General features: G+C 41.1%; 1 protein-coding gene across 1 annotated transcript in view; it reads left to right on the top strand.

The window, feature by feature from the left end:
* Positions 1-21214, top strand: part of RFX4 (regulatory factor X4) — a 107537-nt gene that overhangs the window by 27788 nt on the left and 58535 nt on the right. The window contains exons 6-10 of the mRNA XM_077833337.1: positions 8591-8652; positions 14562-14775; positions 15680-15757; positions 17783-17946; positions 20676-20776. Of these exons, the coding sequence (XP_077689463.1) occupies positions 8591-8652; positions 14562-14775; positions 15680-15757; positions 17783-17946; positions 20676-20776 (619 nt within the window). The remainder of the gene's footprint in view (positions 1-8590; positions 8653-14561; positions 14776-15679; positions 15758-17782; positions 17947-20675; positions 20777-21214) is intronic.

The following is a 21214-nucleotide window of genomic DNA, read 5'->3' on the forward strand; positions in this document are numbered from 1 at the left end:
CCGGGGCTCAGTCCCGGCAAGTCCTGGCACAAATTAAGCACTAGTTTCCTGACTCCTGTGCGAGCACCTTGTCTAGTGGACCACACCGATCCTTAGATTTAAACACCTTTTTCCCCCCTAGTTCTTTTTTTTTTCTTTTTTCTCCTTCCCAGTATTGGCTGGAAACAATATCTAATAAAAATGTATCTTCTGTGACAATTGTCCATACCAAAGACTTCAGGTCCAATACTAATGAGGGCAGTCACACACAGTACGTACGTGTTTAGCAAAATATAAAAATACATCTGTGCCGTCTCACCAGTAATGTTTCCTTAGAGTCCTGAGAGCCAATTGGCTTGGGACTCAAAGATGAGGGAAATGCGATTCCCTCATTAAAGCAAATGAATTAGTTTAATCGATCAGAGGAAAGGACTGAAGATGAGTTTGCCCTTGTTAAAGGTTACTTTACAGGCAAGGCCCTGTGTATTAATCAGGAGTGTGCATTGTAAGTATCCTCCTGACAAGCTTGTCCTCATGTGCAACAGTTTTCAGACTGCACATTTCAGTGGTTTTAAAGTGCAAAGGCAAAGACAGCCAGGAAGTACTTCCTGAAGAGGCCAGAGCAACAGAACCCTGCGGCTGCCTGATTGGTCCACACCAACTGTTTAATCTAGGAAATTGGCCCAGGGAGCTGTCTGAGCAACAATGCAGATTATGGCTTGCTATGGCTACAAACCTTGTTTTTCCCTCTGTCTTGATCCTGACATTGACCCTAGGCTGGCTTGACCTTGGAACCCGTCTCCTGACTTTGCCTGGTAACAACCCTGGCCCAACAGACATTACTGGTCCAGTTGCCTACACCCTGGCCATTACAGGCAGCTACAACTCAACTGAGAGTCTGGGCCAAAGTGTTCAATGGTTCTTTAATCTTGAAAAAGCAACAGTCTGTTTGATTGTGCTGTGACGGGGTTCCCCTGGCGTGCCATCTGGAATTGGGGTACCACTGAGCCCCTGACCCACCAGCCTGTGCTCCCTCTCACAATGTACTGCTCTGTCAAGCTGCAAAGCCCTCCAGCCTGCACTTTCACCAGCATTCATACAGGTAGGGACACACCCAGCTGCAGTTACATGCAGGCTGTCTAACCACCAGCTTCCCACCCTGGGACCCCACAGCAGTTCCATCCTGCCCTGGTCAAATCTTGCCAGTATATGGGTTTAGTACCTTGTCCGCCTATCCCTCAATGTGAAGAGAACAATGCACACTTGTGGTAACCAAGCAGAGATTTTCCCCAAGCACTCCAGTCAGAGCTCACTGGTTTAGATTAAAGCAAAAACAAATTTATTAACTAAAAAAGTTCATTTTAAGTGATTATAAGGGATAGCAAACAGATCAAAGCAGATTACCTAGCAAATAAAATTAAGATACTGAATAGATGAGATATGAATTAGTCAATTCTCACCCTGAGAAATGATACAAGCAGGCTGCAGATTCTTAAGGGGCAAGCTGTGCTTGCTTTACAGCTTGGAATCCCCAGGTGTTTCATACACAGGCTAGAAATCCCTTTAGCCTGGGTCCAGCACTTCCCCCAGTTCAGTCTTTGTTCCTCAGGTGTTTCCAGGAATCTTATTGTGTGTGGAATGAAGAGCCTCTGATGATGTCACTCCCTACCTCACATAGCTTTAGCATAAGGCGGGAACCCTTTGTTTCAAAACTTGGCTCCCAGAGCAGTCTGTGGAAAAATACTGACATCCCAAGGTGGAGTCCAGCATCTTGTGGCCTGGTCACACATTTGTAGAGTCATAGCAGCCATCACTCACAGGCTGTCTGTAGCATTCTCAGGAAGGCTCACCAGGTGAGAGATAAACCTCTCCTAAGGCCTATTGTTCTTTCTAATGGCCCGTTGCCCTGAATAGGCCCTTCCCCACCCTTTATCTAGATTGAAAGCATCTTGTCTAGTGGGCGTTACCCAGGTGTAACTAAATTTGAAGTACAGATACATAGTCAATATTCAAAACTTCAGATACAAAAATGATACTTGTATATAAATAGGATAATCATATTCAGAAAATCATAACCTTTTCAATGACACCTCACATGTCTTATCTTGTACAAAATGCATCATAATTATGCCATAATCCTATCAATAATAATATCACTGTGAAGAATATGGGGTGCAGTGTCACATGTGAATTAGCCTGAATTTCATCTGGCCGGATGAACTCTTACAGTGGAAGATTTTGTACATACCTGGATTCAAGCAAGGGCTTCACAAACTTCCCTAAAGGACTCGAGCCAGTAGGACTGTATGCAGGGTAAGATCCTACTGAACAGATAGTTGTCAGAACAAGGGCCAGTGATTAAAGTGGGTGCAAAGAGCCTGCCTTATCTTGCTTGATAATGTCAACTGGGACATAGCAATCCTCAATGTAACAATCTAGATTTAGGGTTGGATTATAACCTCATTCCTCCATTGGAATCACACAGCTTTGGGAGCAGGGGCAAAGTACCCTCCCAATGCTCCCGCCCTCCCCCATCCCTCGCATATAAGTGGGCATGGAGGGAGTGAGGAGTAGGCACAGGTCATGCCTCCTCCCCCACTATGCACGGGCCAGCAGAGCTGTATGGACGCTGGGGGCGGGGAGTATTATTTTACAGTGGGCTGATTTATCATGCTTCTTCCCACCAGTGGAAAAGGGGTGCTCTGGAGGAATTGCATCTCAGTGGTGTGCTTCTGCAGCACAATGCATTCCTTCTGTTCTTCATGGGGCAGCACGTCTACATGATGCCCTATAATTAGGGAACTGATCCTAGAATATGTATGTGGGGGGGTGGGGGGTTTCAGGTGGGATTTTCAAAAGCACTTGGCATTGGAGTGGTAGGTAAAACTTAAATGGGAGCAGAGTTAGGTCACAGCGGCGCACTTGTGAGAACCCCACCTTTCCTGTATAGGATTGAAGGTACCAGTAGTATTTGTGATTCGAGTTTTAACACTAATAGGAAATACAGATAGCCCAGCTCTGAGAGAGTGAGCTCACCCCTGCAATGAACAAGAGGAGAATGACCACCCTGGCAGAGTTGTCTTAGACCAGAGCAATAAAAATAATTACCCTAAAACTGGGGAATAGCACACACTGTGTTTTGTATCTCATTTCACACAAGCAAAGAATGTGCTCTGGGTGCAGTATTGGAAGCCACAGGGAGTGTACAGCTCATCAGTCAATGTTCAGTGAATGACGGGCCCTGCTGGGGAAACTGGGGAAACTGAATGGAAGGAATTATTAGCAGGGGTAAGAGAATTTCTCTTGCCTTGTTTAGAACGTGATAATCATGAGTTCTAGACTGGCACTCTGAATCTTAGTGGTGGGAGTTCTGTTTTGTTCCGGCAGAGTTCAAGTTCTGGGCTGTTACTATATGAGTTTTTGTTTTATTCTAAATTTATTTAGTTGCCCTTGATAGCGTTAGGAGCATGGCAAGAATAATTTTCAAATTAGAAGTAGAAAGACTTGCAAAGTATAGCACAGGCTTCTATTTAGCTCAAATGCACTTGTAAAAATGAAATGTACCTTTGAAAAATAACAGTTTAAATGGAGGGGAATCTTTCTTTGAAAAGGTTTTGCAAAATCCAACATTTTAACTAATAAACCAAAAAGTTCTAGAGTCTTCACAAGACCTCAAAGATGGCTGGTCTCTCCCATCCTTAGTTGTCAGTGTGAAGACTGAGGCCTAAGCTGTTTTTGAGCCTCATACCAGGGAAGAATTTAGGTGGAATAATTGGGAAGTAGAAAGTTCACAGCTCACTTGTGAATGGGATAAGGGATGATGGCCCCTGGTGCAGGGGTTAAAGGTAGAATAGACAATACACTTCTCATTTCAAAGATAGAGAGGACCCTGGTTGTGTTTGAGTCTCATACTGCTGAGGCATGTGTGATGCAATAATAGAAATTACAGATGGTATAAATCGGAAGGGCAGGGTGTACCTCGGCAGCATAGTTATATCTTTTGCAGCTATCCCTGGCTGATGCTTACATGGCTCATGCAGAGTACAATATAGATATCTGCACTTTTTGTATATTTTTCTATATTATTGTTTATAAAACTTTTGGTAACTTGCACTGAGCCTTACATATGACTTGTTTACTGTTTATTTCAACGTCTTAAGAGTTACCAAAAGTGCATTTAATTTGATATTTAAATTAGATTTACTCAGGCAACTATTCTAGGTTTCAAAAATACCGCTGGATTAAATGCTTCTTAATGTAATGGCTATATAATATCAGAGGGGTAGCCGTGTTAGTCTGTATCCACAAAAACATTGTGGAGTCCAGTGGCACCTTAAAGACTAACAGATTTATTTGAGCATAAGCTTTCGTGGGTAAAAAACCCACTTCTTTTCTCGTTTTTGTTGCTATGTAATAGCTATTGTATGTTACATTGCAACTGTTTAACCTCAAATGTATAAGAATGATTTGAGGGGAGCCCTTCTCCCATTATCTCTGGTGTCCTCTATAACCTCAGAGAGGAAAGGTCACCTGTCCCCACCAGACATACAGAAAAAAGGGTCCCTCATGTACTTCTCACTGATAACATTAAAACACAACACAGTCGTTCTGTCCACTTTCATAAAACCACATTTCAGGATTAACATCAAAAGGGTTAAACAAACACAGATGTGTTTGGTAATAGTCCAAAAGAGAAGAAAAATATACAGCTCTGATTTTTGGATGTAATGAATCCTGCCTTATCTAAATCCCAGGCACTCGCTAATAGGGGCATCAGGTATGACTATTTAATTGTGTGATTATTTTACAAAGTGATGAGGGAGATGTTTAAATAGCTCATAGGAAAATACACAAGATTCCCTCTCATAAGAAGGAAAGACTAGAACTTAGCTAAGGCACATATGAAAGGGGCAGAGCTGAAGTTATTAAGCAGGGAAGGAAATCAGTGGAGCACGGGCTCCTGAGGTGGTGTTGAGAGCACAGATTATCTTCATGTGAAATTCCTGGGCCTCATCTTCCTAAAAAAGCCCAAGTGAACCTTCATATAAAAGAAAGTTTAGTGTAAAAATGTGGTTTTAGTCTTAATAAGTGACAATGTAAAATGACTCCTCCTTATTCAGCAGAGCTCTCTGTTTTCAGATTTATATTTGCTCACTTTAGGGACATATGGGGTGAAATTCTGACCTCACTGAAATCAATGGCAAATTCCCACTGGCTCCAGTATTGGTACGATTTCACACGATATCTTTTACCTCTGTTGCTACCGCAGAGCCAACATTGCCGTGCGGCATGCAGCTGGATTCTATTCTTGTTCACACATCCCCAACAGAATTATTAAACAAGTTCAAATTGTAGAGTCAGATCTTGCCCTCACTTGTATCTGCAGCCGCCCCACAGAATCTTCTTTACTGGTGATGGGAAGGAAAGAACCTAGCTTAATTTTCAGATCCTAAGCTGAATTTTCAGTTCTGACAGCTAGCAAAAAGCATCTTTACTTATTAAAAAGAGCAAATTTTCTCTGTCAGTCACTGAAAGTCAATAAATATGAAACCCCATATTGCTGGTTTTTATCATCACTTTTCAGAGTGGAAACACATTTTAAAACCAACAATCACACATGTCTGCTTTTCCCGTTGATTTCAATGCACAGTGATTTCAACCTACTCAGCCTCACTTCCTGCCACTTGGCAGGGAACTAGCTCCATCCATGGAGATAGAACAAAGTCATCTATAACCATATAAATATAAACGTTTGAAAATAACAGTTATTTTTTAAATAATGACATTAGTTGTGCTTGAAATTACACCCCCCCACCATACCTCCCCCATAACCTTTGCTGGAAAAATCCTGGAATTTTTCTTTAAGGTTTTGCTGGACTTCTAAAAAAATAATTTATACTGAATATTGTTATAAGCAACACACACTTCAGCAGTGCTCCAGAAAGTATATTTTACTGCTTAACGTACTGGATTTGGGAGGGAAAAAAAAAAAGGCAAATCAGCTGATGTTCTGCTTTTATTTATTCTTTTCTTTTCCTGGTCATTTCTGCCCTGGTATGTAGAAATGTCTGATTTCTAAATTTCAAGAACTCCCACAGAATATGGTTCATAAGGTAACATTTACAGTGTGCATTATAACACTTAATCAGCACTTGACAGACTTTGAAAGTTATTCCATTGCTTTTTTTGTTTTTTGTTTGGTTTTGAAAGAAAAATTAGGGTAAAAGTAAAATGGAGTAAGTTTGCTTTTGAATCCACTGCTGTAATATTCAACTTCGGGAGTGGAATGGTACGTTCTGAGTGACGGCAACCACCAAAAGAAAAAAAGGAAAAAAATCCCCAGAAAGTGGTTCTTCAACACTGCCTTTTTTCCCACAGCCCTGTGGAGCCCCCAACCTTGTCTGCAGAAACTGAAAGAGAGAGGGGTGGGATTAATGTGTAATTAAAGGGAATTTGGAAGGTTGAGATGTTGCGGAATGTTAGATCAGTAGCTGGAACAGCATGTGGTGTTCTTTAGGCAGGCTTCATTGAATCCATACAAAAAAAGAAAGAGGGGCTGCTTGCCCGTCTGCTCATTTATCAAACAGCTAGGCTGTGAACTTTCACAGCTCCACAAAAGTGTTTTACTGTTTGCTGAAGTTTTGCTCCAGAAATTAAAGCTGAACAGCCTAGTGAGTGTGAACATACGTAGCATTTTTGACACAAGCCAAAGTGTGTGCAAGGTTCTGAGAAACAAACACAAATCGATTATCTGTTGCACAAGGAAAACCATTGGTAGATTTGGCAAGAAATATTTGTGAAGAATAAGCCAAATATGTGATACTGTAATAATCTTTATAAAACACCTTTGATCCAAATGCCCGTTCCATAGCTTTTGATCATCAGTCAGGGTTAGATATTGATTGCTGATACCAGTTGTGGTAAAATACAACTTTATGGGAAAAGTCCATATTATGTAATTAATCTTTAATTGACATTTTCTTCTGTTTGAACAGCTCCTTTTATCTTTGTCTTCAATTAATTTTACATGGCTTTCATCAAGTATGAGAAAAATTCAGCAATAATCTAGGGTGGAAAATAGAATGCCTAGGAGTAAAATAAAGGAAGAAATTCCTCCTCCATACCAATCTTTAAGGCCTACTGCTTTCTTTCTTGTATGGCTGTTCTGCTGAAAGAGTTTTCATCATGCCTCATGTGATACTGCAGACTGAGCTCATTCCTGTGAGGGGGTTCCACTCTCTTGGACCTCGGTAGGAGTTGGGCAGACCCATACAAAGGGGCACTGCACTGGTGGAGGGACTAGGCTGCATGAAGGAATCAATAGTTATTGAAGGCACAATCTACTGTTTGAATTAATAATGATCGGAGTCCTAAATGTTGCTAGCACTGAAGATGTGGTGTTGGTTACCAGTCCTCTTCATTGTCTATTGGGCATAAATCAGTGTTCAAATTCTTTGCTTAATCCTGTTTGTGAGATGGACCTTTATTCTCCATCCAGAGTGTAGATTGAGCCTATGTTAACACTACCCTATCCCTGTAAACACAACTGTGAACCTCATCTAGCAGAATTGTGGCCTCTGGCAAACAGCAACCTCTTTCCAAGGAATCTTCTTGTAGCAGTGTGAGTATTTTAATAACAGGAATGTGGGGGCCCCGAAAGAATTACTGCATTCTAAGAAACATTCTGCTTCCAGAGCCATCAAGATGAGATGCTGCCCACAAATTAATATTCCATAACCAAAAGTTACCTAAATTGTAAAATCTCAGGCTTATTTGACCAGAACACTGAGTAAATTTTCCAGTAACTAGTGTCTTATTCTGATAACATGAAGCCCCTGCTCCTGCAAACGCATACATGAGCAACTTTAATAGTACGCCCAATTTTAGGTGAAACTCTCAATAAGCTTAAGGGCAGAACTGTGCCCTTAGAGTTTACGAATCATGTTTCACTCTGGTATAAATTCAGAGCAGCTTCATTTAAGTGAGTGGAGTTGTTCTGAATTTTATTTGTTATTTTGCCTCATTCAGTAAAGGGATTAAATTAAAACATCGTTTTTTAGAAAAGGCTAATTTGGTCCGATTTCTCCTATCACACTTTACATGTACTTGCAGTGATGCCCACAGCTCTGTTTGCTACACATGGTGCATACCATTGGCAGGGGTGCCAATGGGCGGGGGTACAGCTGCCTAGAGAGGGGAAAATAGGCAGGTTGCCTGGCGCCCCCATTTGGAGGGTCCCAAAACTGGGTGGTGGTGTGACCCAGCATGCAGGGTTGCACTGCCACTCAGAGGGGCTGTGAGTCTAAACCTATCATGATGGAGGGTCGCAGGGCCCCATTTCAGTGAGTGGCGTTGCAACCTGGCACCAGGCCAAACCGACCCTGGGCACCAAGTTGCAACACACTGGAATGGGAAACTGGGCCTACGCGCTGTTGCAGGGTGAGTGCGATTGTGCACACTAGGTGACAAATTTCTGGTGGTTCCCCTGTTTACGTGCAATACAATTTCTCTTCCTTTCCCTCGTGCTGCCCAAAACAGGCTATATTAAAAATACAGTATTAGCATATGTGATTTTTTGGATTTGTTAACATGTCACTATATTTATTTGCAGATAATAAGACAACAATTTCCACAGTTAACAACGAGAAGACTCGGAACCAGAGGCCAGTCAAAGTGAGCAACGTATAGTATTATTTCACATTCTCACCCAGGGACAAATTTTGCCATTTGGTTTCCTGTCACTGAAGATAGGGGCATGACACCAGGGATGAATTTTCCCCTGTAGCCTTTTAGATCCAAACTTTGCCTGAAGATTCTACCATGGAGTTCCCATTGATTTCTATTTCTGTTGCTTTAGAAGCCATTTCCAAGTAATATTTTCTCTTAGTGGTGTAGTAACTAAGGTAATTTATAAATGGTCTAAAAGAGCATCTTTTACTTATTTCACCATTCTGTGCTAACTTTCTGAAACTTTGTAGAGTTATATCATTTATATTTCATATACATTTTATATAGCACGTTTCTTGCCAAAAGGTTCCAGAGCACTTCATACACTATTAGAGATCTTCACACCCACCACTGAAATGCAACCATTTCTGGGGTGCAATGTGACAGTTATTCAATAGCATACAGTTTAGGACATAAATGGCAGAACACTATATCAAAAAGAGGTTCTAGAGGGAATTTAGGTAGAAAGAATCCAATTGCCCAAACTGGAAATTGGCCAGGAACCTGGAGTTAATACCCTCTGCTCTTGTGAGAAGATGAGATCTTTAAAAAACCATAAGTGGTCAGGATTTGAGTTTTCTGTCTCATCCAAAAGATGAAATTTCCAGAGTAAAGTGCATCCTAACATCACAGGAATTGGTTCTATACTGATTCAGAAAGAAGAGTGAATGCAACATCACTCCCTGCAACACCTAGGTTTTCCTTGGAGATCCACATATTGTCCAGATCGGACCCTTAATTTGTAAAATATAAAATGAAAGCCCTAACTAGTATGGCTGCAAAATTTTGTTGGTAAAACTTCTCATTCCCACATAAAGCCTACAAGCACAATGTTACTAATCAATAAGAAAAACTTATAAAATGATAATTAAACCTATCTATTAACATATAGTAAGGATAGAAACCAACAATAACTCATGCATTGAAAGATATTCAATCAAATACCATTTTAAAATCTGATTTCACTTCCTTCTCCTTCTAATAAATGGTTCCATGGTGATGCGTCTCTAGCAGGTTCTCTTCACTGAGATCAAAACTAACTGTACAACAACCCACCACCGTCTCCCTGAGGCAATTTTTGTGAGAATTTCCTGTGTTTTGTAACCAAACTCTTTTTCCAGAGTGATAACCCTCAGACAGTTTTAAAATTGAGATCTCATCCCAAAGACCCAGCTACCATAATGGTTAATAACCCAAAATATTATTCAAATGAAATTGATGGGCTAGCCCAGCTGCACATTAGCAAAAAATTGTAGGCCAAGAGGGCTCAAGATAGCCAGGTTTAGAAATGGACATGATTTCTGCACTGGTTCAGCAAGGGCAGTATGTATGAAGATGTGACAGTTTGGTTTTGGGTAGTATGCCGTGAAATTGTACACTGTCTCACACTGGTGTCAACTGCAACATCATTTGGTTAATTGCTTTTCAGCTGAAAGGAAAGGGTGAGTGCTACCATGTTTGACGATAATATTAATTGCCTTTAGAAGACGGTACTTCTGTCACTCGAGTGCTGAAACTAGCAATTCATTTGTGCTATAATGGGGACACCCAAACGTGACCCATTTGAGGGAGCCATATTAGCAGTTTACCAGGAGCCCCAGTTCCATGCTTAATTTGCATAAAGAGAAATAGATGGCAATTACACTCCTGTTTAATGCAGAGGTATGAGCATATTTTCACATTTAAAGTTGGTTGTAGCCATAGTCCTGCTGTAGAACTTTGTGGGCAGCATTTGGCCAATAAATTTGGCCACTCCAGTCAATAATACTGCCTTTCAGAGGGAACACCTTCAGGAATAGCATCCAGTTGAACAGGCCAACTCATTACATAGTTATGTGGGTGCATTTCCAGGTAGACGTGGTTATTTTAATATTTACAGGACCCATTCTTGGTGACGTGGAAGTGTCAGTAGGATACCTAGTGGCCATGTGTCATCTCACTGGATTGTCCAGTGAGATTCCCATCCTGTTCAGACTTGGCCTGGGTTGTTGCTAACATCTGACCTTAACCATCTTTCTAAATAAGGAAAGGCAGGCAAAATAAACAACAAAATAATCAGAGCAATCTACAGGGTTTTAGGCAGTCAGCATAGAAACAAATGCATGGCCACATAGGGAGTTCATGATTCCCACTGTGCTGGATGTCTTTCCCTCTCAAAATTTCACAGCAACAGGAGGGGTGAAATTCAATTCTTTCAGATCTACATCTCTTTTAGCTGTTAGCAGTGTAGGGATCACAGCACCCAGATGAGTAGTTCTGATTTTATCCAACGAAAGGTGAAGATCTACATGCACAAAATACAGTCCATCACAAGAAACACACTCTCTGCCAAATGCAGTACTGCTCTGACTGAGTTCTGTTTTTGTTTTCAAAAATATCCAATCACATTCAAATTAAATGTTCTATAGAGAAATTACTGAAGAACTATAAACTAGAAGGTCGGTCTCCCTCTCAACAACTGGGCAGACCAATTGCTGCCAATATCATTTCACTCCGCTACCCACCTATTGCCAAAAGGAACTCCAGCCGTACAAATGGTTAAGATTATCTAGCTTCACACTGTTCTGCCTTCAGTCTTTTTATAGAAAAAAGTAACATTAGGAAGTTCAGCGCTACAATGTCACTATGCTTCTGGTCATCAGCTGACCAGCTTTCTTCTTTGCAATGGGGTTTATTGCCTGTAAGAACACAGCTGTGTTCTATCTCACTGAGCTTAAAAACAGTTTCACAACAGGTGAGCCATGAGAAGGCAGCTATACATAAAAGCCAATTTCTTTCTGTATGGTACTGTAGCTTGAAACTCTTCAATTATATGAACAAGGGGTTACTTTTCCCAATGGAAACTACATGGTGTGCAGGGAATTTTATTTCTTTCACTGAAGGAGTACTGCAGGTACTCAGCCCATGAAAGGAAAAGTCATTCCGCTCTGCTGTAAAAATGTTTGTGTATGGTCGGCATTTTATTCTCTTAAAGCTCAAACTTTCATATGCTGGCCATTGGCTTAACTCTTTTCCACAGTAACTGATAGGAAAAGTTAGAAAAGAATATTTGCAGAGTGCACTAAGGAGTTTTTGTCCTTTGGAGCAGTAATCCTAATAAGTTAATTTTGAATATTGCCATTTATTTGATTTTGTGGCTATTGGAAAAACCCTCTTTTGTAGTGTACTGCTAAGTGAAATATGCCAGGAATGAAATGATACAAAATAAAACACTATCAAATTCTCCACACTTTTGTTCAGGTTTTGATTTTGAAACAGGTATAGCTGAGAACAAATTGAGCTTCTGTGAGTTGCTGAATTTATTAGAGGGAAAGGCCTCTCGTAGGATGCCACCTACATTGTCCCAGTAATTCAGCAATTAAACTGGCTGTCCTAGATTGTGATCCCCTTACTCATGGTGAATAGTATATACTCCGTGAATAGTCCTAATGGAGTCAATGAGGTTACCTTTGGAGTAAAGCGCTACCCAGTGTGAGTAAAAGAATCTAGCCCTAAAGGAATAATTTATTGATAGAACACAAGGGGTGAGATTGTGTGCTGTGCCCCTCAGGCACTGCAGAAAACTTGCAATGCAGGGAAAGTGGAGTCAAAGGTGGCTTTAATCCATTTTTGTCAGGGCCGGCCCACAACATTTTGGCACCTGAGGTGGGGAGCTCAAATGACGCCCACATCCCCCTCACTTGGGCCAAAACTTTGAAACTCTGGGTCCTAGTGTCCCCCCTCTCATCCCCCAGTCTGGCACCTGAGGTGGCCACCTCAGTTCACCTCATGGTAAGGCCAGCCCTCCTCATCCTGGGGGCTGGGACCCTGCCTAGGTTACTGCAGCCTGCCAGGGCTGTTCAGAATCTCTGCAGTGCTGCCTGTTACAGCGTTGCCCCCAACATGCCCTTCCTGCCCTCAGTCCCACCTCTGGCATGCCCCCCGCATCAGGGCTTGCAAGGAGGCTCTCAGGAGGCAGCTTTATGGTTGTCTTCCACAGTGCTTGTGCTGGGGGAAATTCTCCCCCAGCTGGAACCAGGGCTTGTAGAGCCCCTTTAGGTTGCTACAGCCCTTTTACACAGCATAAGGGGACTAGAGCCAGTGAGAGGATCTGACTCATGATATAAAAAATGGAGCACATCAGTGTGTACAGCAGGTGGTAGCTGAGCAGGAGGGCACGACTGTCATCTTAAATATGGAACAGGGTTAGGACTAGAGCTGGTCGGGAATTTTCTGACGCAAGTTTAATCAGAAAATGCTGATTTGTCAAACCCAAACTATTGTGCCGAAATGTCTCAGGTTCGATGATCTTTGCTTAAATCCCAAGCAGAGTTCTGGTGGATCCTTGCCTGGTTTCCTGGCGGGCTGCTGGTGAACATGTGTTTCCAGGGTCTGGCTCTGGGGCAGCCCCACTGTGTGGATTGCTCTGGGGGATCCCAGCTGACTCCCAGGACTTCCTATGGATGGAGCCACCCCAGAACCACAGATCCTGGGAGCCCTGGCAGCTGCTGAATGAAGTTGACATGATTCTTGTCAGTTTATCTGTCTCTTATAGAAGCCACACGTGGTGTTTCCAAAACTATTGGGGTTTTTTTTTCAGAATTTTCAGTTCACAGAGGAAACTTTGAACAATTTGGTTTCGGTCTGAATCAGAATGAAGGCAGAATTCTAACTGTCAAATTTCCCTTGAACCAGAAATCCTGAATTTCAGCCAGCTGTAGTTAGGACTAGTCTGGTAGTCTGCTGTCCTGTGTGGAATCTGGGGTTTGTCCTAAGCCCCTAAAGGGAACTAGGGAATGGAGAGTGGGGTTTTCAAAAGTGCTGAAGTGATGTAGAAGCACAGATGCCATTGAAAGCTGATTGGACTTGTGCTCAGAAGTCACTTCAGGGCTTTTGAAAATCCCACTCAGTCTAATGTTGTTTTCAAGTGAGTCCCTTTTGGTTGACCAGTGGAGCGTCACTGATGGGCTCCCAGAGGAGCCATACCCCAGAAGGTGTCTGTGACACTATGCCTATGAGAGGACATGAAGATGCCAGACAACTCTCTCTAGGAAAAACAAAGAAGTGAATGAATGTTTCAAGAGAAGGATATTTTTGTGACATTGTCTATTTTCATAATCATCACAATGAGGTAGCGATGGCTGAGTTGCTGTGGTCAAGGTTAGGCAAGTTGATGGAAAGAATCATATTGTCCATCCTGCTTTGATGCAGGGGGTTGGACTGGATAATGAGGGGTCCCATTATCATCTATGATAATGCTAAGCTGTAGCACAAATTTGCAGTGATTTAAGAACAGTATTAAACCTATTCTGTTTTCCCTATGTATTGTAGCACAGGTGATGTTATTCTGTCATGTAACAGCCCTCATGGGTCTCAGCCTAATGAGGATAGCAATCCAAGCTGCAAACAACTTTATCCTGAAATTTACATTCCTGGGATTTGCCAATTTGTGCCATACTTTGTTAATGTTTCTCTTTGAAATTTTGTTTCATCTGAAGTTTTCCAATCAGCTCTATTTGTGATAAAGACTTTTGCTCCCCAGGATCCAACCAGCACACAGCGGCCTGAGAATCAGGTAGCTGGAAATATAGCAGAGGTGCTAGTCCTGTTGGTCTGGCGCTCTGTCTCTGCTCATAGCTAAGCAGCTTTACTCTTCCTGATTAGAGCTATTTTTACCAGCAGGATTGATATTTGGAAACTTGATACATTACAGTGTCATTCTGCCATTAAATCAGCACTTGTGCACCAAATGTACACTGGCACACATCTGTTTTGCAAGTGAAACCACCAGCAATTGTATATTTTCTCTCCTTACACCCTTTATTTGTATGCTATATGAATAGGTTGCTTATAAAATGTGTATCTTCATGTGTCAGGTACCATTACTATGGCATTGCAGTGAAAGAGAGCTCTCAGTATTATGACGTGATGTATTCTAAGAAAGGAGCAGCCTGGGTCAATGAAACAGGAAAAAAAGAAGTAACCAAACAGACAGTGGCGTATTCACCACGATCCAAACTTGGAACGTTACTGCCAGAGTTTCCAAATGTCAAAGATCTAAATCTGCCAGCCAGTCTGCCAGAGGAGAAGGTAATGCTTTTGAAATATTTCTTTGGCTTGCCTTGCTTTTTTTCCTGTTGATGAAAGGTTGATCTAAAATACAAGGATCTTAAAAAACAGTGAGTTTAATAATGCCTTGGCTTTATTTATGAGGGACTTAATTGCTCCATGTGCTAGGGGCATGTATTTTTCTCTCACTAAAATGTCTGACAAAAAATCTACTGTAGCTTTTTTCCCCCCAACATTTCTGAGTTCAATGTAAACTCATTCTGTAGGCACAGTGTATACAGTAAGAATGGGGTTAGCAACGGGTATCCGTTTATGTCACCAACTGTGATATTCTAGGCCTCTGTTTCTGTAATTGAGTATACCATCTACAAAGTCTGAACTCCCTTGTTTGCAAGCTGAAAGAAATCTATTATAACACTTTCCTGAGGAAAGAGTGTATTTATTACATTTCTCCTTCCTGTAGGCTGGAAAGCGAAAGAAATCTTATATGTGCATATGGCAAAATGTCTTGACTCTTCATTGATCTACTTTGCAGACACTATTCATGTGTTTAGTAAATATGTAGACTCAACAAAATAAATAGGGTTCTCTATATCCTAATTAAGGGCTATGTTATTCCTGTTGATCTCATCAAGGCTTTTTTGCTCATTTAATACTTGCAGAATCTCCATCAAGGAATCCTCTGTAGGTCTCAAAAAGGAGAATTTAGCTTTAAGACTTGCATTGTTCCTAATAGTTATCTAATTGAACTCATCACTTCAGCTGATTTTAGTATTTTTTGCAATTATATATTGAGGGAAACCAGCATGTTCCTTTTGTACTGTGTATTTTGATAGTAGTTTTTAAAGCAGAAGTTTTTTTAATTTGATTTGATTTTTTTTTTAAGTAAAATCATCTTTCGTGTGTCTTTCCTTTTCTTTCTCAGGTTTCTACCTTTATTATGATGTACAGAACTCACTGTCAGAGGATACTAGACACTGTAATAAGAGCCAACTTTGATGAGGTATGCTGAGAAAGAAAAGAGCTGTAGTTTAATAACATTTAATGTCTTCAGGATTTCTGGAGCATATTTTGAATGTGATATTTCAAATGATACATTATCTGGTACATTGTTGTGAATAATAGAGGATATTTGCACTAGTGTATCTATGGTGCTTTATACATGATAACTCTTACTTATATCATCATGTAAATTAGAGAAAAAATCTACTAAATTATCTAGTCTACCCCTCCTCCAATGCAGGATTGGCCCCATACTATACTCTAAGTGCTGGCCAGTCCAATTTTATGTGATTCAAAAAATGAGTCATCCGTCACTTTCCTAGGGAGATTTTTATACAGTAACATATCAATCTTAGGGAATTTTTCTCGAAGTTCAGTATAAATTTGCCATTGCCCAGTTATAGCCCTGTGCTGCTAGTAACACTTACCATTGATTGCTTGGATATCTGTTAGGAATGGGCATGTATTCTGGATACAAGATTCAGACTGATTCATTGCAGCCAGTCTGAGGAACCACACAGGTTTGACTGGCTTCAGTATATAAACTACCCCCACAAATTTGCAACCTATTTTTCATAGTCTGAGAACTTTCTGGTCATGTACTTACATAGCCTTTGTTATAGTTCAAGAACTGCAAACTCCCAAAATTGCTAATGTGTAAAGTAATTTGCAATTGCATATGGAGAAAGTATTTAGTTAAGGGAAATAAGTCTGAATACACAGAGACTGGGATTTGCAAAGGAACCTAAGGGAGTCAAGACACCCAACTCCTACTGAAAGTCAATAGGAACGGGGCAACTATTCGGGTCGGCCCCTTTGAACATCCGAGCCAGAGTGGGGGCAGAATTCCCTAGGCATGTCTCTCATGCTGCATTATTCCCCACACTTTTCCAGTTTCAAGCTGAGGCTCTTTAAATGATTACATCCAGCCTAGATGTTTTCATTTACCCAAGTGAAACACGAACGCTCTCCCATTTTACTATTTTCCTTTGGTAGCTTCCTTGTTAACAATCACCCATTTTCAAATGGGGATCAAGGCAGTTTCTTAATGAGAGTAAAACAGACACACAGCTTATATAAGGTAAATACCCCCTGTTCTAGTCCCATTGACTTCAGTGGCACTGAATAAGCATCTATATAGGAGAGTTTGCAGGATCGGCTCCACAATAGTTCCTTAGTCAAATATCTTGTTGGGAAATCCGATAGTTTTTCAGCACCTCTGATGGCTATAAATTTTACAGGCCTGATTCTTCCCTGCTTTGCACTTTGTGTAGTTATTTACATCAGTGCAAAGTGGGTCTAAAATACTATCAAACTGGAATACTTGTGTTTTGATTGCTCTAAAACTCATCAAATCCTTTCCCATGGAAAATGGCTTTTTTTCCTAAATGAAAATTTTAACAGAAAACTTCTGATTTGGCTGAAATTCCCACCTACCTTTTTTTTTTTAAAACTGAAAATAGATTTCCCCTCCTTCCCTATTTCTCTCCTCTCCTCCCCCTTTTCCTTTCTAGTGAAAACATTTTCAGTTTTCATTTAAAAAAAACCCAAAAAAACCAGAAAATTTCTTTCAAAAAACCAAACCTGTTTTGTTCCTTCCAAAAATGTCCATGGAAAATACTTCCCGTATTTTGACCACCTCTAGTCCTCTCCTGGCCTTCACTTTACACATGTATAAATGTCTACACCCGGTGCAAGCTGTGGAAAATCAGGCAGTATATGTGGAAGTCAAGGAGCTGCACTCATAGTGCCTGCTGGTGGAGAATAAAAATTGCATGACATGCATGGAACCCTTGGCAAAAGCTTTCTTTAAACTGATCTCACCACTTTATCCTCCTGTGCATTTATCTCATGATGTACCATGTTTATCTAAGTTACAGCATAAGCCTGTCCAGGTAGGGACTCTGTCATGTGAGTTTTGAGCAGCACCATGTACAACTGCGGTGCCATATCAGTAATATGGAATTAGATCATTTAAGAAAAAAATCACATTTGCCATGTTTAATTTGTGTGTGTGTAATTCTAGGTTCAAAGTTTTCTTCTGCACTTTTGGCAAGGGATGCCGCCTCACATGCTTCCTGTATTGGGTTCTTCCACTGTAGTAAATATCGTTGGGGTTTGTGATTCAATATTGTACAAAGCTATTTCTGGAGTTTTGATGCCAACAGTACTGCAAGCATTACCTGACAGGTTAGTATGTTCTGCGGTATTGACCGTTTTTGTTTGAATTGTTTTTGTTAATTGTGTGGATTTGTTTACACTATTGGTGCAGTTCTTTAAAAAGCATAATTTCCCTACATATTTCCTATCTCCTGAATCCAAGTCAGAATCAGTTTAAATGAGTTTATAGATAGATAGAAATGTCTCATAGCATATAGATGGTCATGTTGCAGATGGCATGTGCGCGAGTGCCGACCAGAAATCTATTGGCAGTGGAATGCCTTCATTATGCCTCCTTTGAAAACTTTTAGAGAGGCTGCTCGGTCACTTCTCCAGGGCTGAGAGCTCAATATTCCGAGTTATGGCTCCAAGAGGAGTTAGCATGGGCTACCTGCATATGCACAAATGCATACGCAAGTGCAGAAATCCAAGCATTGGTCTCTGTCATAGTCTCTGACCCAAATTGTTCTTCTGTTTACCAGGAGTAGAATGTGTGTGGGGGCTGGGTGTAAGGCTGACCTCTGAGAGAACATGGATGCATTTAAATACTATAGTGGGCAGGATAGAATTGTGCCCATTTGGGGGTCACTTTCTTCACATGGTCCAGAACCAGGCCTACACAGCCTATCTCTACAGGAAAGATACATAGTCTTTCCACACTAGTTTGAGAGCTAAATTCTCCTTTCTGATCTACATGTCAGATCTTGTCTGTTCTCTTCCTACATGTAATTCATTTGTGTCCATGGAGTTTTGCTTACATAGAGACAGCAGGGTTAGGGTCAACAATTAACTACAGAAAGTTTTATTCAACCAGCTTCTTTTTCTCTTTGTGAATTATCTGAAAACAGACTTAGATTTTTATGCATTTGTTCAATATTCAAAATTATTTGACAAAATTCAGCACAAGATTTGCTAGCAATTTGTTGAGACTATTGCTTTGAGTGTTCACTCTTTGCACTGTACGTTTGGTCACCTACATTTTATTGTAGCTCTAATTACAACAAACCTTTTCCGGCTTTTGTTCTACTTACTTAAACTAGAGTGCAGTGTTCAGATTGTATGGTTTGTTAAGTAGATGCAAAGTATCTGTCTGCAACCAGGAACAGGGTACAAGCATGGATTTCTTTGGTAAATCTTGCAAGTTTTTGCAGACTTCAGCTCCCTCCCCTCCCTCCCACCCCAATCTATTTCATCGGAAGGATTAAATTGCATAGCAGCTCTTTTTTCAAGCTGCTTAGTTCTTTCAGAGCAAATAAGGAGAGACTTGAGTGTGAATATGGACTTTTGTAATGCATATAAAGGGCCAGATTGTGGCTGTTAAGCCATGGCCCACACTGGAGGGAGTGCAGAAGGGTCTCAAGCAATGGAGACACAGCAATGGAAGCCCTTGGAGGAAATCTTGCTGACTCAGCCGGAATTCCCTGGGAACAAAGGTTGCAGTGCCAACAAAGCCAACCTTTCAGTGGGGGCATCATGCACTCCCATCCACGCCCAGCCCTCTAAGATAGCCCATGTGGAGGAAGGCAGGACCGTGGCCATGTCTTCTGCAACACACCTCTTCCTGCCCCATGTGAGTAGCTAGTATCCACAGGAAACTGGCTGTGCACTACATCCAATGAGTTGAGCCCGGTCCCCGCACAGGGGCTCCATAAGGAGTGGAAAAGCTTCTATGTGTCCTCCCCCTTCCATCTTTGTGTACCCATGCAGGGCTGGGCCCAGTAGAGCTCAAAACTCTAATCTTGGGTCTTATGTTCCTTAAAGTGATGTGACTGAGAGTAGGACCATGAGTTTTTTTATGACAGTTGAATAGGTTGAGGCTGATCTGCCCCCACCCCCCTGCCCCCTAACTGAAAACAGCAAACACAGTTGTAAGCTTAGTGAAGTATTAAGGCCATCTTTAAAGTTGATTTGAATGAGGAAGATGAATCTGAAACTATTCCTGAACTCAAGGTATTTTGGGTATTTTCCCTTTTGCTTCAGATATTTTCAGATGTTTTCTATGCTGTCCAAGTCCTTGATCCTGCAGGTGACTCTGTGTGCACAGTGGGGCTGCCTACAGGTGTAGGAGCTGCCCAGACAGTTACTTGCATGATCAGGATTCAGATCTGACCTGTTTTGAGAATACAGTTCCCAAAATGTAGTCATTTAAGAAATGGGGCTATTTCTTCCCCTTTCCAAACTTCTAAAGGTCTGTTATTTTTATGCAGCTTTCTATGTTTAGTCCTGTTTAAACCATTCACTAAAAAGCCGTGTAACTGGGCTGCCAGTGGGCCCCATAGACTGTAGTGGGGCGAATTCTGCTCAGAAGAATTATACTAGTTTGAATGCAGAGTAACAACACTGATTTTAACAGAATTTCTCCATATGTATGCTGGTGTAACGGAAAATCGAATCTGGCCCAATAGTCACTCCACCCTCTTGAAGCTATGTCAAAATTTCCCTTTTATGTTATGGGCACAATTGTTAAATGTAAACAACCAATGAGACTTCTAGAACCCAGATGTGGCTGTTCAAATTGGCAATTAAGTGCATGAATTCCTGTATTATGAACCTTAATGCCAATTTCATATCCCAAATAGGGGATCTAAATGTACTATTAAGATGCCCACATCTGAAAATTGTGTCCTAGGTACCTTTGTTTATAAATTGTAACTAAAAATGATATGCTGGGTGGTGGAACACTGACTTTACATGCTTCCAGGCACTGCCATATAAACCACACAGTGTACATTTTCTGAAGTAGTGATTTCTCTTTTCAGCTTGACTCAGGTGATCCGAAAGTTTGCAAAACAGCTGGATGAGTGGTTAAAAGTAGCTCTCTACGACCTGCCAGAAAACCTCCGAAATATCAAGTTTGAGTGTATGTACTGAGCAATCTCTTTTATATATATGAGAAGAATGTGTTATTTATCCGTTACAAATTAATTGGAAGCTAGGGAAAATGTTCTATTAGTCATGAAAAAAGATCAACATTACAGATCTTTCGTTCACCAATAATCTCCACTCACTCATGAGAACCAATTTCCTTTAAATGTAATAAAGCACAGCTCTAAGACCAGTTGCCTTTCCTTTTTTGTGGACTCTGATAAGAAATTAATTTGTTGACAGTAAGCAAGCATTAGGCATGATATTAGGCAAAGCAAATTATTAAACAAACCTATAGACTTGCACAATTTGAATACAGCTTGAGGCCCTCACTCCAAAGAAGTGCCAGAGTTAAATATGAAGGGGATCAAATTACCCTGTCACCACAGGAAAGGGCACTATGCCTTTTCAGACATGCTTTGTAGATGCCTGC

Source organism: Eretmochelys imbricata, chromosome 1, assembly GCF_965152235.1.
Source record: "Eretmochelys imbricata isolate rEreImb1 chromosome 1, rEreImb1.hap1, whole genome shotgun sequence".
NCBI lineage: Eukaryota > Metazoa > Chordata > Testudines > Cheloniidae > Eretmochelys > Eretmochelys imbricata.